Genomic DNA, 15,615 nt, shown 5'->3' on the forward strand with positions numbered 1-15,615 from the left:
TAAATTTAAACTTGGCTTTGAGGTTTAAAGCATTCCTGCCGAATTGAACCTCGAGCAGCATGGATTTAACCATCTCCAAATGTGAAATTGATGCCTGATTGGCAACTCGATTCATTCACAAACATCAACGATTAGTGATTACCTTCCAAGTGGATTCAGAGTAGTTGGCTACAGCAACGATGATTTGATTTGGCTGTGACAAAGTGTTTGGAGTAACGCTGACTAGCAACAACCATAGGGTTACAGATATAATAATCGATATAAGCACAAGTATGTCCCATCGACGGATTCCACATGCAGCTCTCATTATATTTTTGGTCATGAGCGCTTGAATTTTGTACAGGTTTTTAAAACAGATGCTGAGTAGACTAACAGGGCGAATGCATCTTTTATAATATTCGATTCATGTCGGACCAAATATCCTGCAGCGAACGGGTCGCGGATTTGATGTCGGGTCAATTATGGATTTAACTTGATCCGCGTTTCAAATGCAGCTTTGCTATTGCCTTGTTGAAAATAAATTGGTAGACTTGTGAATGACATGCATTGTATCTTGTAACCAAGTGGCATATTGACGACATGAGCTTGGATGTGGATCCGGCCAGTACGGTGGAGGTGTATTGTATTTCCCCAGATAAATAATGTATTACAATACAAGTCGAAAGTATGGCTGATGGTCGAATCAATAATGGCGCTTGGTTAAACGGTGACATGTCTGAATACTTGGCATAACTAATATGCCTCTGTAAATAATTTAAAAATAGTGCTTGGGAATTATACAGTTGTGCTATTGCCGTTGATATCAGCCGTATTGGAAATAGTTATGCCATTATTGGACTTGAAGTATGCATTTTCAGACTATCCACTTGACATGCACCCTGCTGACCTTTCAGCCTCAGCAACATTGATTGGCTTCAATTCATAAATCTTTGATACTTTTTTCTTGATGTGTGCAGGACAAATGCGCTACAAAAAATCGGGCTTTGAACACAACCTCATTGTTTAAAATAATGCTTCAATGCACCGTCTAAACAATTGATCAGATACTTTAGTTGCAAATTTACTAAGCTACTTGTGTATTATTCAATAGGTCAGACTGGGTCTATCTAAGCAATAGAACAGCCTGAATAAGCAGTGGTTACCACACAAGTAGTTTTTATGATTGTTTGGTGGCAATTGGACCTAGTGTGGCTTGATACAAGCTAGAGATCAAACAGGTGTTGGCTTATCAACTGTTTGGGCTTGATTCATTTGCATAGGAGCTGCTACTAGGATTTTCCCTCGGGTGTAGGCTTGATCAACCCATCTTGACCCAAACAAAACTTGGACAGTAACGTGTTCTTGGATGATCAAGGCCATCTTCACTCTTGTATGTACTTGAAAAAATAAACTGCCACATGCCTCTCATGTTCAGGACAGATCCCAACTTCAAACTACCAAGATTTCGTTTGTCAACTATCAAAGTATTGGTTATATACAAACACGATTTTCAATTTTTCTGTAAGGGGCCACTGGTCTAAGGGTTATGATTCTCGCTTCGGGTGCGAGGGGCTCCCGGTTCGAGTCCGGGGTGGCCCCTTTACGTTTTTTGTTCAGCTGCTATAAAATGTCCAGTTGAAATCTGCACGATAAAAATTCGATACTTTATTTTCGCAATATAGTCATGAATAGAGCTTAAAGTTTGGCTTTGGATGATCCGCCAAGTTTAAGAACTACATCCAGTTTAGTTGCTAGACTCATGTTTCCTTTGATCTTGATTTTACCAGACATGAATGCCTTTTGAGGATTAAGGGTACCAGCAGCAACCTGTAGAAAATCTTGGTCCCCAACAACCACAGTCATGTCCGCTTTGCTAGGAGGTGTGCCAGCTCCAACCTTTCCATCTCCATTCTAAAAATTCGTAAAATAAAATCAGCATATAGATGTCAGTTGAACAGCACGATAGGGTTTAGTCTATGCAATCCAAAATAAATGGGTTTACCTTGAGATCTACAAACCAAGACTGAGTCTTGCCATTGCTGGTTACGTCAAATCCAAACACCGCATTAACCTAAAATGAGTGTATTGATTGTCAGTCATCAATATCAACCTTTTGTAATGCACACCACTCAATGGCAGTTCAACATTACCTTTTTGATTAATGCTGCACGGGCTGGACCGGCAGTTGATTTAAGTCCAGCTTCAATTTGCTCGAATACCTTGGACGCAGCAAATCCTGGAACCATCACACCGGCAGGAACAGGATCAGCACTGACAGATACAGTACCCTCTACAACAAAAGGTTGATCAGCACATCAGACGTGTAGACATTACGTGTAGGATGTTAAAATCCATTACAAACCATTTAGTTCTACAGATGCATTGGATATGACTACTTCGTTGCGCTCAACGACACGAGTAATAAAAATCACTTTGGAACCTTCTTTCCACATGTGCGTCTCCAAAGTTTCTCCTGGAAACACATGCTTGGTAAAGCGAGCTTTGATAGACTTGAATTTTGTGGGGTCGTTGTTGGCATACTTGGCAAACACATGCTTTCCAGAAATACCAAAGGTGGCAAGTCCATGCAAGATTGGAATCTTGAAGCCTCCCATGGCTGACATTTGGGGATCGATATGAAGAGGGTTGTAGTCACCAGAAAGACTAGACAACTTGATGTTAGCTAGTAAGCATACAACACACCATTCTTGATTCAAACATAAATTTACCGGTATAAAGCAGCTTGATCATCATACGTCTTTTCACGAGTGATATGGTCTGGAGCACGTTTGGGTGGGTCATTTGCAGCAGTAGCAGCTCCTCGTTCGCTGTCCTTCTTACCACCAAATCCGCCAGATCCACGGATAAAAAAGGTGAATTGATTTTCAGTCACAACATCACCACTGGAATCTTTTGTAGTAACGCCAAGAATGACAGCAGCACCTTTGCCCTTGTCAAGAATATCAATAATCTTGCCAGTGGAAGTCAATTTTCCAGCACTAGCCAATGGTTTCTTAATCTCCAAATACTGTTCTCCATGAAGAAGCATCATAGGATTGAAATTGGGCAAATAGTCGCCAAAACTGACATGACGAATCTGATAATCAAACGCTGGAATAACTCCAAATGTTGGAATAACGGTAAATTTGTCCGAGGCTTCGTAAACAAGATCCAGATCGGTTTTTTTTGCACCAACACCAAGAGCATATATAATGACATCTCTGTCGGTATATTCAAATGATGCAGATTTAAAACTCGCAGATTTAGCACCTTCAACATCAACGCCCCCATCACTTTTTTTTAAAGTGGCAGACGCTTTGTTTTCAAAATTGGCTTGAACAGCAGAAAATGAATCCTGAGTTGATGTTGGATAGGTTGCACGTCCATCTCCAAAGTTGGTGATGGTATCCCAACGCGATTGAATGTGCTCTGGAAAAAGTGGACAGTCTACAGGAAATCCGACACCACCTGTGCGCTGCCAGCGAACCTTGGAAATCCACCCAGATCCAACTTCAAAAATAGAGCCCGTATCAGTGTTGGACTCGTGGGCCAAAAAAGCAATCAAGGGTGCAACATATTCAGGCTTGAGTGCCTCCACCATCTCAGGAGGCATGACTGTCGCAGTCATGCGAGTACCAGCATTAGGAGCAATTGTATTCACAATAATGTTGGATTTCTTTCCTTCCAATGCAAGAGTATTTGAAAGAGCAATCAACCCAGCCTTGGCTAAATGGTTCAGGAGCAATCATTCCAAACACAACACGAGTTCAAGATATGTGAGCAGTGTAATCAATTGTTGTAGACTAGTATTAAATCCAAGATCAAACAACATACCAGCACTGTAATTTGCCTGTCCAAAATTTCCATACAGGCCAACAGCAGATGAAGTATTGATGATGCGACCATACTTTTGCTTGAGCATATGCGGCCAGGCAGCCTTGGAAACTTTGTAACTTCCTCGCAAATGGACACGGTGGACAAGATCCCAGTCACTCTCGGCCATACGGGAAAATGACTTGTCACGCAGAATGCCAGCATTGTTGACAACAATATCAACACGTCCAAATGCTTTGAGTGCAGTTTCGACAACTTTGTCGCCTTCTTCGACAGAGTCATAATTGGCCACAGCCTTTCCACCGAGTGCCTTGATTTCTTCCACTACCTTGTCTGCAGCTGCATTAGCACCGCCAACACCATTGGTCGAGCCTCCGAGATCATTCACCACCACAGAAGCACCAAGCTAATTCAAATACAAGACATTACCAACACGGTCAATTAAAAACCAATAAAATCAAAATCAAAACCAAATGCAAATCCAAGACAAAGTTGGATGAAATACCTTGGCAAACAAGAGTGCATAGGTACGACCAATACCGTTTCCAGCACCAGTGACGATTGCAACGCGTCCGTCAAAGCGAAGACTGGTTGGATTAGGGTTTTCAGGAAGTGCCTTGGCTTTTTCCAGAAGCCCAACCCAATCTGTGTCCATAATAGATGTTGGATAATCAGGATGAGAAAAATCAGAGATTTGCGTCCATTTGGCACCTACAGATGCAGGAGTAAATGTAGCATCTGCTTTGAACACGGCGCCTTTTGATCTTTCCCAGCGCAGCTTGGAAACGAACCCAGCACCAACTTCAAAGAGAGATCCATTCTCAATGCAGGAATCATGTGTCAAATAGGCAACCAATGGAACAACAAACTCTGGTTTCAAAGCAGCAAGCATGTCTGGAGGCAAAACTGTCTCGGTCATTCGAGATGCCGCAAGTGGTGCAATGGTGTTGACCAATACATTTTTGCGGGCTCCTTCGCGTGCAAGTGCATTGGAGAATCCGAATAGAGCAAGCTTGGCTAATTTAGCAAATGTTTGATGAGTGGATCTTTGAATATTAAGCAAGTTTTACCAAGTGGCATACCTGCACTATAGTTTGCCTGTCCAAAGTTTCCATAAATTCCGGCAGCAGATGCAGTGTTGATGATTCTATTCATCAATAGTATAAAATAAAAAGATTAACACTCATTTCAAGGTGTTGGCTATGCAGTAAGCTTCTGTACTATTGGGTTGAATGAGTCGAATTACTTGCCTGCCATGACCTTGTTTGAGCATGTGATCCCAGGCAGCCTTGGTGACTTTGTAAGCACCCTTGACATGCACCATCTGAATCAAATCCCAATCGGCATCTGTCATGCGTGAAAAGGATTTATCTCTCAAAATGCCAGCATTGTTGATGACAATATCAATGCGTCCAAAGGCCTTGATTGCAGTTTCAACAATGTTTTCACCAAACTCCACAGAGTCATAGTTTGCAACAGCCTTTCCACCTGCTTTGCGAATTTCGTCGACAACAACATCAGCAGCCTAAATAAACCAGTTAAAATATAATCTGTATAGTTGGATTTGATAATGATGTACTCTAGATCTGTTTATACAGAGCAGTTGGTAATTTAAACCTACACGATGGTTTCCAGATGCATCACCACCAATGCGAGTGCTGCCAAGATCATTGACCACAACGGACGCACCTGCATAGAGTTGAACAAAAGATTAAATTGGTTTGAATGGCAGGGGTTAAAGCAATACAAACAGTAGATTCAACAGATGAACAGCACACTTGCCTCGAGAAGCAAAAAAGAGAGAGTATGCCTACAACAATGTCAGTACAGGAATATAGGGGTGAACAAGCAAGTTTAGATCTCAAGATGGCAGTTTGAATCATGATTGCATTGAATATTGCAGTTTGATGAATTTGACAGTTTCTAGACATGATTCTTCAAGTGGTTCAATGTATACAAGAGTCAATCATTACAAAATCTACTCTTGAGAATAGAATACCTTTCCAAGACCTAAAGTAACGAGTGGTTGATACTACAAGTTAATAAGGATTTACAGGGTTTGATTCGAGAATAGTCCAGGATAACAGACTGTAAAACATGAATGCATACCACCCCCAGCACCAGTGATGAGTACTACACGATTATCGAAACGCAGTTCAGCCATAAGAAATACTCAAGTCAGGGTAAGAATGTTTACGAATTCACGTTTTTTATTGGAAATTCACTCGTCCAAAAGCCTGTTTCTTGCTGCCCTGCGAATCCGTTCTCCGTATGAATTGGGATCTCGTCCATTGGCCAACGTTTCAGTCAAATCTGCTGTACTCATGACAACTGACGCTCCAATTCCTGCTCCTGTTGCATATGCTTTTGCTTCAACAGGCGCTACTATTCCTCCACCATCTGCTCCCAGTCCTTGTCCTGCTTTCCATCCCATCTTTTGTAGTAATCGATTACCAATATTATCCTCTCCAATCTCTGTCCTATAAATACATCACAATTAGTCTTGAAATTCCATTCGCGTTCGACTGTTTAATGCATTTCAACTGCACCTTGTATTGGCTGATACTGTGGTTTTGTTCCCCTGAATAGGTATCATGTTTGCGCTATTCTTTTGGCTCCATTGCTGCTTCTTCCATCGCTTCTTGTTGCTTTGCTGTTCGCTCTTTAATTGATCACCAAGTTCTTGTAGCTGCTTCTCTCTAAGATTCTGCATATTGGTCTACATCCAATATTATATTCTTTAGATTCATAGTTCTTATACAATCTTTCCATTGTGTTTTACCTTGTGAAGTGCTGATTTCGCTTGATGCTTTTTTAAATCGTCAATTGATTTAAACTGTCGCTGACAAAGCAAACATGCCATGATGGCTAAATCACTGTGAATCTCATTCACTGCATTTTCTGTCGGTAACCTCTAAAGATTGAATTAGTATTGGCATGCTATACAAACTCATCCCAGCCTTGTTTACCATCATGAGCACATCGTCAGTAATCAGATCGCTACTACGATCTGTTGCTGTTGCATCAAAATCTTTGAGTTCCGCTTGCTTGGTTTGCCACTTTTCAAGCTGGATCGAAATCTTACTGTTGGTGTTACTCCCTGACGCTTTCTTGAGTTTTTTGGCAATTGGAAAAGACTTGGCCATTGGCTCATTTGTGGCTTCTACAACACCAACTGTTTGTGCTGTATTGGATACAGACGTCTGTGTACTGATTTTATCATGAACTGGCTCTGTATCAATCCCTCCCTCCAAAACTTGCTTGGGCTGCAAACATACTGATTGTGCATCTACAAAAGTGGAATCCATGTCCTTGGTGCTAGTATAAAATGCTGCCAATTCATCATCTAGTGTTGCAGAATTTTGCGGCATCCTTACCACAGTCGCGGTGTCTGAATATACTCCAGAATTAGCCAGATTATGACTGCAGCAGATTGAACATTTCACATACATACCTGGTATAGCTTGTGGCGTTGTGATGGGTGGGATGGTAGATGGGATTTGAACAGATGGGTACTGCACTGCATAGGCCTGTTCATCCCAATACGACACTTGAATGATTTTCCCATCTTTGTACACACTAGATACCCACAGAGATGCTGTATACACAGGTATAAAACTACCCATATGTGCATACGACACAGAGATTGTGCAGCCGTCAATCACCAATGGACGTGGCTCCATCATATTGTAAATGCTTCCAAGAAAGCAGTCGGCTTTATCCAACCCCGAAAACTCGGCAAATGCGAATCCCAAAGATGTGCGTGTTTGACGATCCTTCACAAGTCGTACACCCACCAGTGGTACTATTCCATTTATATGTCGATAGAGCTGAAATGTACAAGATCAAAGAGGGTTTAAAGTATACATGTATAAAATTTTGTCAGTCTAGTTGCGGAATAACCATAAATACAGTCAGGCTAATGGTTCGTCAAGAATTTATGATTGTACAGCCATACAGTGTCCTCTGTCGTGAGTGAATCTAGACCTCGTAAAAGCAGCAGTGGATTGGGAATATCCCCAATATCGCGACTGCCGTCATTGATTAAGAATGTAGATTCCAATCGGGTATTGTCCCCTGACATGGCTTGAGTGGGTAAAGAACCACATCGAAAGCATTTTCCTCGTCGCTTGAAATTGCATGTGTTGCACTAGAACCATCAATTTGGACATGATTTTAGAGGACAAGGGTTAGATTCCAATTGTACTGTTCACATCTCAAGACACTGTTTGCATACTCGATTGCAGATCCAGTCAGTTTCTTCAGATCCCATGGCACCTTTCTTGAGCTCGATTCCAACCACAGAACCACCAATATTTACACTAGGAGAGTGTCTTGAGACCCATTCTCCAGCTGCATCAATACTAGGGAAAGTAACAAAAGCAAATCCGCGAGATAGTCCAGAGATTCGATCACGCACCACTCGAATACTTTCAACCATGACGTCTTGAAAAGTAAACATTTGTTGAATCTAGTATTCAAATGATTGGATAGCCAGTCGTACAAAGCATCCAGATGATCCAATCCGGGAGTAGTAGTGCGAGTTCAAGGTACAAAAAGTAAAGTGGAATGAGTTCAGAGAAACATGCGTCAATATTGGATCTATGATCGAAGCCGACATTTCAGGAAACACTCAGAATATTTTGTTTGAAAGCATATTTATGCCCAAACTTCAAAACTAAAACAGCTGGAATCAAGAATGAGATTGCATACGGTTTCTTCGGTGATATCCAATGACAGGTTTCGAAGATATACACATGAAGTTGTAGCGCGAAGACCAGACCTGGAAGTCTATCAACATATGATATTAGTAAAGATTAGAGTGGAGTTAGAGTTCAAGACACAGTAGAACGAGTAAAAAGCACACCTCTTCAGAATAGCCATATGATCGATCATTGGGTTCATTGTGGTTAGTATATCGGTCATGCCTCCAATCCTCATTGCGACTGTATCGTCGCTCCTGACTCCTGCTTCGACTCCGGCTTCTACTTCTGCTCCGAGTTCTCCTCCTGTAAGAACTTGGACTTGGACTTCGACCCCTAGACCATCGGTCAGCACCATCAGTTTCATCATTACTAAATCGATGACGGTTGTAGTAGTTTCCCCTGTTGCTGCTGATGGGACTCCTGCTACGGTTGCGAGTGCAACTCCGAGAAATGTGTCCAGTAGTACTATACCCAGCATCACTATGAGAACCCATTGTGTTGCATGTCGAGTCCTGATACTCGGCAGAATGACTGTTTAGACTATCGCCAGTCATGAATGCAATTCACTGTTGAATAAAGTTTTCAAAATATTCAGCTTTAACGATTTATTTCTTGACTGCAAAATCGATAATTTCACCAGCAAGACAATCTGATTTTTATTCAATGGTTAAGACTTGTTTTTGAACTTGTTGTTGAAGTTGTTGTTAAACTTGTCGAGCTTCAAGAATCTTTTCAAAAATACTCACAAATGTCTGTGAGGATTCAGCACCGCTTATCTAATAAGAATATAAAAGAGTTAAAAACTAGTTCAACATTCATCTTGTAAACTGTTGGCATACTTTGTATTCTTCAATCTCAAAATAAGGCACGCCATTCACACCCTTTTGCAGAGCCTTTTGCTGCAGTCCTTTGACAACATCTGCGTTTTGATCAGTCTTTAGATAAGCAATCGCTTCATTCCGATCACCACCAGCTGCTGCATAAACATCAGCAAGTACTTGATCATCACCAATATTACGTTCATGTTCGTGATATGCGCTGAATAAACCTTCCGAGACTTTATACTGGATTCCCTTTTGTGCTGCAAGGTAGAGAATACGATGTGCGTCCAGTGTGCTAGACAACGTATAAAATGTGTTAGTCAACAGTCGTTGGATCAATACTAGACTCGTCTTACTTTGATCGGTTTCCACCAAAACGAAAGGCAATGTTTTCTTCTTTGCCTAGATCAGCCATACGAGCATTCATACTCGCTACGGCAGATGCACCAAACTTGTTTGCTAAATACTCGACTTTGGGAATACCTTGTTTGGTCAATCCGTTCTTACCACCAAGCTAAATTCAACTTTATTAGTCTACAGTCATGACAACTATCACATGTATTCCTATACCTCAAATGGAAGATACTTGATATCAAATATCACATTGTCATGACTTTGTGCCTTGAATGTTGTTATGGCAGTTTCCAGTCTGCGTTGACCAACAAAACACCACGGACATACAACATCTGATGTAATGTCAATCTTAATCGTAGTTGTCATGATGCTTGAATAAAGAGTAAACCCTGGTATGCGATCGAGGTCGTATTTACCCTTGAAGTTGGGCTGAAAATCAATTGCATTGAATTCAAGAAATCCTACATTCAGATCTCAAGGTTTGTATGTGGAATTCAATCAGGCTTGAAATTAGACAACATTGTATATTTTATTATGTCGAGTAAGGAGTTGGCACACACTTGAGTTTCAAATCAGTAATAAAACTGCCAAAATTAAAAACTTGACTAATGAAATGATAAATTGCTCACTTTGATCCAGATAGTGCAGTTTTAAAACGAAGATACAAAATTCTGTGCATTTGATTTGAAAAACGAAACTGATGTGGCTGTATTGACAGCAAGAACTAGTCGGCGAGGATGGAATGCAAGGGAATGAATGGGTGAAGCCTGGCGTTGTAAGAAACCTTCGTTGTATCGAATTGCACCAACTGTTTCGCCCATAAGATTTAAAACACGAATGTTTTGGGTATTGGATCCGCTTCAATTCATAACCCATTGGTAAGCAAAAGTATAAAACACATCGTATTAGTCCAGTCACAAATAATCAAAATCATGACATTCAACACTTACCATCCAACAAGTAATCCGTGTTCATGAATGCTAAATCCGTTAATCTCAACATCCGTAATGCCAGCATCAATCTTGAGTGTTCTTGCACGCTGTCGAATGTCCCATAACATAACATCACCATTGGCCGTACCCATAAGAAATTCTTGATGTTGGTATCCAACATAGGCTACTTGCAGTACACGGCTCTGCGATTCCGAAAAGTTTGCTATCATGCATTCTGTAGGTGGAAGTCGACGATCATATAGCTTCACGCTTCCATCAATAAATCCAACTAAAAGCATAATGCCAGAAGGATCAACTGAAACCCCAGTAACCTGGCTAACCGATCTGGTTGGCATTTCCTATACATTATATATCCAAAATACAAAGTTTGTAAAATAATCGGGTTAGATAAATCAAAACAAATCACAGCAATGAAAAACAATCCTACTTACTTGAACACACAACTCTTCTTCAGCATCCCATACTTTGATCACCCGCGAATCACCACCAACAAACAAGTATCCATTACTTTGTTGCCATTTGCAATGCAATCCACTACCTCTTGATCCTGGCAAAATGTCAGAAAGTCCACGCCACGCAGAAACAAGCTCAACTTCTGGCTGATCAAACTTGCGATACAGTCGAATCAAACCATCATCCGATCCCGCCAAGAGCAACGCCACATCCTCTTCATTGATGAACTGCATAGATGTAATGCGGCTGCCTTTAGGGTTATCATTCGAAAACGTATTGACTTTGGTTGATGTTTGCCAGTCGTAAACGCTATTGCATTATACATCGAGTCTGGTTTAGCACAGTGGTGTAATAGTGCACAGGGATTGCTACAATATTATACTTACGAAATCACCTGCTCGTCAGCAGTAACAACAAGTGGCTCATATGAATGAAACATGCTTAAATGAGCGGGTCGATCAGTCTGGACATTACCAATGTGCTCCTCAAATTTCCCAGTAGCTTAATTAAAACATCACAAAATAAACCATTTTAGATTTATAACAGACTAGATGAAACTACACAAATTAAACTAGGTTGGAATCAATAGATTTAAACGCTTACATGAGTAAGTATACAACACATCGGTCTCTCTAATCACTTTGAGATTGCGTTCACGACGCCATTGTCTTTCTATAAACTTGACACTTCCAGGATCATCAACATCAGGAACCTAGTGCAATGCATCATCACAGTAGTATAATCACATGGAAATGAGGTAAGTTGCACTATCAAGTCATGTATAAACAACCGCTTATGCATAATACTTACTCTCATTTGAGGTTCACTAAAATAGGCACAGCTCCATTCATAGAATGTAGATTGGACAGTGATTGCATCTGGATTGGTGCCCATGTCTTCAAGCTCTAGCATCCAGTTTTGCAATTGTGCGGCAAGCAAGGATTCTGTAAAATTGGGTCCTGGCGGCTCACTGACTTGGTGATGTGATGCTTCTGTACTTTGTCGAATAAAGCTAGGTACTGATGTGGTTGGACGTTGAGAGCGACCAACAAGTAAAGGGTCCCTACGCGTCGGATACACACTAGGAGCATGCAGACTAGGAGATCCAACATGTTGAACATTACCAGACTGATTCAATGCACCTCGCATTAGGGTAGATACTCCATTGGTTGATTGTGGAGGCGTAGTTTCAGACTGTGCACCGTAGCTCCCCACCATTAACCCAGCAAGATTTCGCAACGATGTTACAAATGATGTCGAACGTTTAATGGCCTGACTGTTTTGATGCGTGAGTTGCTGCTGGTTATAATGTGACTGTAAACTGGGAGTGCTACCAGATGGAAGCATGCCAGCAATGGATGATGGACGCGGACGATTGACGGAACCGAGCTGGTTTCCTTGTAATAATCTTGAATGGAGTTCATTTTGAACAAGTGTACCAGATCCGTTTGAAAATGATGTACCCAATGTAGTTGATTTTATGTTTGCAGACGAGGCAGGCGATGCAATAGAAGGAGGTGGTGTTGGGGGTTGACGAGCTTGCAATGCAAACTCCCTGTGCGATGGTTGCAGTGGTCCGTGCATGGCAGGAGGCGGAAGTGTGAGCGAATTCGAATCTACAACATTTGATGCAAACATTGCATTCGAAACACTCATAGCACCCAATCCTACACTACTTAAATTAGAGCCAGTCAGATTAATCAAACCATTACCGGCTCCACCAATAGAATCACCAACAGAAAAATTGCTGGAAACAGAGGGTAAAAGCGATTGCAAAACTCGGGGATCACTTGAAGATGTCATAAATAACTGGTAATGGATCTTGTCCACTACCTGCGATGCCAACTGAGCAATGTTTTTTGCTGGATCTACTGAAAGATTCAATAGTGCTTTCCATACTATAGTATAGACAGAGCTATGATTGCCAGCTTTGAGCAATGTATCTTTCAAGTTGAATTTGCCACTCTCGGTATTTTCAGCATCTTTTTGTGGTGCAATCGATGGACCCCTGTATCCAGACAATTTACGCTCATCCAAGGTCGCTGCCGACCGTTTTTTTTCAAATTCGAGTAAATCCTGAGCTACTCTGACAAAATGTGTTATATACTGTTGAGTGAACCTAGAAAGAGCAACTACCAGCTCGAGTCTGACAAGTGCCGATGCATCCAAATGACATTTTAAAATAAACATGGCCATCTTGCGCTCAATCAGTAGTACTGGCTGTGTTTTTTCTAGATCTCCAAAAAGTGTGCCAACAGCGGCCATGGCTGCAGCGCGTACCTCGGTGACTTGATCATTTAGCATGTGTGCTAGCATATCTGGTAGTTTGCGTCCAATAGCAACCCATTTGGCATCAGTGTATCCCTTCCACAACTCAGATAGACACACACATGCCCACTGTCTTAAAAGAGGATCTTTATCTTCTAGATGTGGCACAAGAGCTTGCAAAAGATCCGTTTTCAAACAAGCTTGCTGTCCAAAGCGATAGTTGTGGCAAAATACAGAAAGAATAAATGCACACATGGCCCGATGCTCAGACAGATTGGAGATTTGCGGCATATTGGTATTGTCTGCGGAGAGGATGTTGATGAAATAAGTGTACCCATTGTCCTTGATAAGATCATTTTGACATGATGGATCTACAGCAAGAATTTTAGCCCAAATAAATACAAGAACTGGTTTAAGCTCTCCTGCTGGACTTTGCAGTAATCGCAACACGTAGGGAAAGATGCCAACGGAAAGTGCCAGATTGACTGCCCATTGTCCCAGATCAAGGAATTTGCTCAATAGCATTAAAGCACGAAGACGATGTACTTGACTAAGCAGTACTTGCAGGACAATAGGAAGCTGTTGCGGAGGTTTACGAGATATAGGTCCTTTTCGAAGCCAAACTTCAAAGGCGGATAGCTGTTCGGCAAAAAAGGTACTATACTTGTACTCTGTTTTTTTTACAGGAGTTGTCGAGGTAGATTTAGGATCTGTGGATTCAGCTGGTGCCGCCTCACTTTCCAAAAGAGCAGGTAATTGACGCAAGCATTGGTCTGCAGCCAGATCCCAGGCGTCCCAAATAGGATGGCGATACGTTTCAGGAAGCACTGGACTAGACATGGGATGGCATTTGTAGAACCTCATGATACGATCAGCAAGAAGAAAGTTGCGAAAAAGAGCAGCAACCATAAGATCTTGCCGAAATAGTTTTTGAAACATTGCCGGAGATAATACATTCCATGCGATTGTGTCTGTAATGGCAGTAAAGATCCAGTTGAGTTCGCCTAAAGGAGTACGACGATCAGCCAGTTTTCCAGGAATTTTTAAAATCATGTTCGAGGTGATTTTACTTCCCAGATCGTTGTGCAAGACAAACCAGCGCAATGCAATTTCGATTGGGGTTGTTAGACAGCATGTGAATAAATCTGCAGGGAGATCGGGCGATGTGGGAAGAATCTCGTGAGGCTGACAAGCAGCCAGTTGAATACACTCTTTCAATGGGGTATATGGCGGAGAAGGGGGAGTTAAAGAAGGAGTTTCAGTACTGGCTATACCTGAAGACCCATTTTCAGCTGTAGCGTTTGTACCACTAACAGCCGATCCATTGGCAGCCTCTGCAGATTTCGCGTCGCGCATCATTTCCCAGTCTCGTTGAGTTGCAAACTTGTCGAATGCAACAAGAATATTGCCTGCATTGCTGCAGTCATACACGAAAATACAAGGAGATCCAAGCCATGTTTGAATATCATACACAGAAACAGGAATATATTGAGTGTAGTTTTTGTTGAAGACCCAGATTTCACCGCCCGGTGTAGGCTTAGGAACACCATGTCCATTGTAATGAAACAAGATACGTTCATCCTTTGCATTTCTGCGCAAAGAGCAGCAAAGCTTTTTTGTTTCCTCGATTGAAGGGTCTAATGACAGACGATATCTTGCTCGCGGCTGCCACACCTCGTACTGCTGCTGCAGATTACGACCAATTGCCTCCAATGCCTTTTGGGTTGGGAGAGAAAAAGGATCGATCCAGCATTCCATACGGGCACAAGGATTAGGTTTGACAATATCGGGAGGATCCACGCCGATATTCAAACAGAGGACAAGCGATACCGATACAGTTTTAAGACGATCACGCAGCCGCCATTCTTGAGCTTGAACAGCAGCAAGAGCAGTAGCATCAGTCTTGTGCTGAAGCCTTGTACTCCGGACTACAGGAAGTGTTTCATGACGACGATCTGAAAAGTAAGTGTAAGTGTAGTCGTCGTCCTGCAAATCCGGGTCATAATCGCTCTGATTAGAGCCTTCGGCCAAGGACTGGCCCTGCTGAGGCAGCGGTTGGACTGATTGATGAGTCTGGTCGCTTATTAGAGATGGTTGAACAAGAGAATTTGTAGCAGATACAGAAGTAGTCTGAGTAGTGCTGGTAGCTGTTTGAACTGTAGCAACAACAGAAGGAATATGGGGTTGTTGATGCATTAGAAAAGCAATTGAAACGAATGCTGCTGTCTGATAAGCGCAGGAGAGAGA

The 15,615-nt window shown here is 41.8% G+C and overlaps 4 protein-coding genes across 4 annotated transcripts; all 4 read right to left on the minus strand.

Annotated features, from left to right (window-relative positions):
- Positions 1–1,585: 1,585 nt before the first annotated feature.
- Positions 1,586–5,980, minus strand: BATDEDRAFT_86773 (uncharacterized protein; the record flags this gene model as incomplete). The annotated part of the gene is made up of 13 exons (XM_006677552.1): positions 1,586–1,890; positions 1,982–2,050; positions 2,130–2,269; positions 2,342–2,643; positions 2,709–3,705; positions 3,814–4,219; positions 4,319–4,830; positions 4,896–4,960; positions 5,064–5,338; positions 5,435–5,502; positions 5,596–5,623; positions 5,813–5,823; positions 5,923–5,980. 13 exons carry the CDS (start codon positions 5,975–5,977, stop codon positions 1,675–1,677), a joined length of 3,144 nt encoding a protein of 1,047 aa, XP_006677615.1. The 3' UTR covers positions 1,586–1,674.
- A 54-nt stretch (positions 5,981–6,034) lies between these two features.
- Positions 6,035–9,058, minus strand: BATDEDRAFT_86774 (uncharacterized protein; the record flags this gene model as incomplete). The annotated part of the gene is made up of 9 exons (XM_006677553.1): positions 8,681–9,058; positions 8,527–8,604; positions 8,051–8,284; positions 7,772–7,963; positions 7,268–7,643; positions 6,783–7,204; positions 6,596–6,727; positions 6,363–6,532; positions 6,035–6,293 (listed from the first exon to the last, which is right to left on the minus strand). Exons 1-9 carry the CDS (start codon positions 9,011–9,013, stop codon positions 6,035–6,037), a joined length of 2,196 nt encoding a protein of 731 aa, XP_006677616.1. The 5' UTR covers positions 9,014–9,058.
- Positions 9,059–9,223: 165 nt separating this feature from the next.
- Positions 9,224–10,060, minus strand: BATDEDRAFT_10274 (uncharacterized protein; the record flags this gene model as incomplete). Its single annotated transcript, XM_006677098.1, has 4 exons — positions 9,224–9,295; positions 9,359–9,635; positions 9,697–9,854; positions 9,911–10,060. The coding sequence occupies 4 exons, from the start codon at positions 10,058–10,060 to the stop codon at positions 9,224–9,226; spliced, it is 657 nt and encodes a 218-aa protein (XP_006677161.1).
- A 147-nt stretch (positions 10,061–10,207) lies between these two features.
- On the minus strand, positions 10,208–15,234 carry BATDEDRAFT_15995 (uncharacterized protein). The gene is made up of 10 exons (XM_006677112.1): positions 14,679–15,234; positions 13,128–14,579; positions 12,856–13,028; positions 12,168–12,489; positions 11,911–11,978; positions 11,704–11,812; positions 11,487–11,601; positions 11,079–11,409; positions 10,645–10,985; positions 10,208–10,552 (listed from the first exon to the last, which is right to left on the minus strand). Exons 1-10 carry the CDS (start codon positions 15,124–15,126, stop codon positions 10,345–10,347), a joined length of 3,567 nt encoding a protein of 1,188 aa, XP_006677175.1. The 5' UTR covers positions 15,127–15,234; the 3' UTR covers positions 10,208–10,344.
- Between the last annotated feature and the right edge of the window lie 381 nt (positions 15,235–15,615).

The sequence above is a fragment of the Batrachochytrium dendrobatidis genome (assembly GCF_000203795.2).
Source record: "Batrachochytrium dendrobatidis JAM81 unplaced genomic scaffold BATDEscaffold_3, whole genome shotgun sequence".
NCBI classification, from domain to species: domain Eukaryota; kingdom Fungi; phylum Chytridiomycota; class Chytridiomycetes; order Rhizophydiales; genus Batrachochytrium; species Batrachochytrium dendrobatidis.

Bases quoted from the DNA above. Each gene is read 5' to 3' on its own strand.
- BATDEDRAFT_15995 (XM_006677112.1), bottom strand. From the start codon at position 15,126: ATGGAATGCTGGATCGATCCTTTTTCTCTCCCAACCCAAAAGGCATTG. The intron at 14,580-14,678 runs GTGGTACAAACG...CCCCATTGAAAG, and splicing joins TGCCAATGGATCGGCTGTTA to AGTGTATTCAACTGGCTGCT. The intron at 10,986-11,078 runs GTAAGTAGGATT...TATAATGTATAG, and splicing joins AAGAAGAGTTGTGTGTTCAA to GAAATGCCAACCAGATCGGT.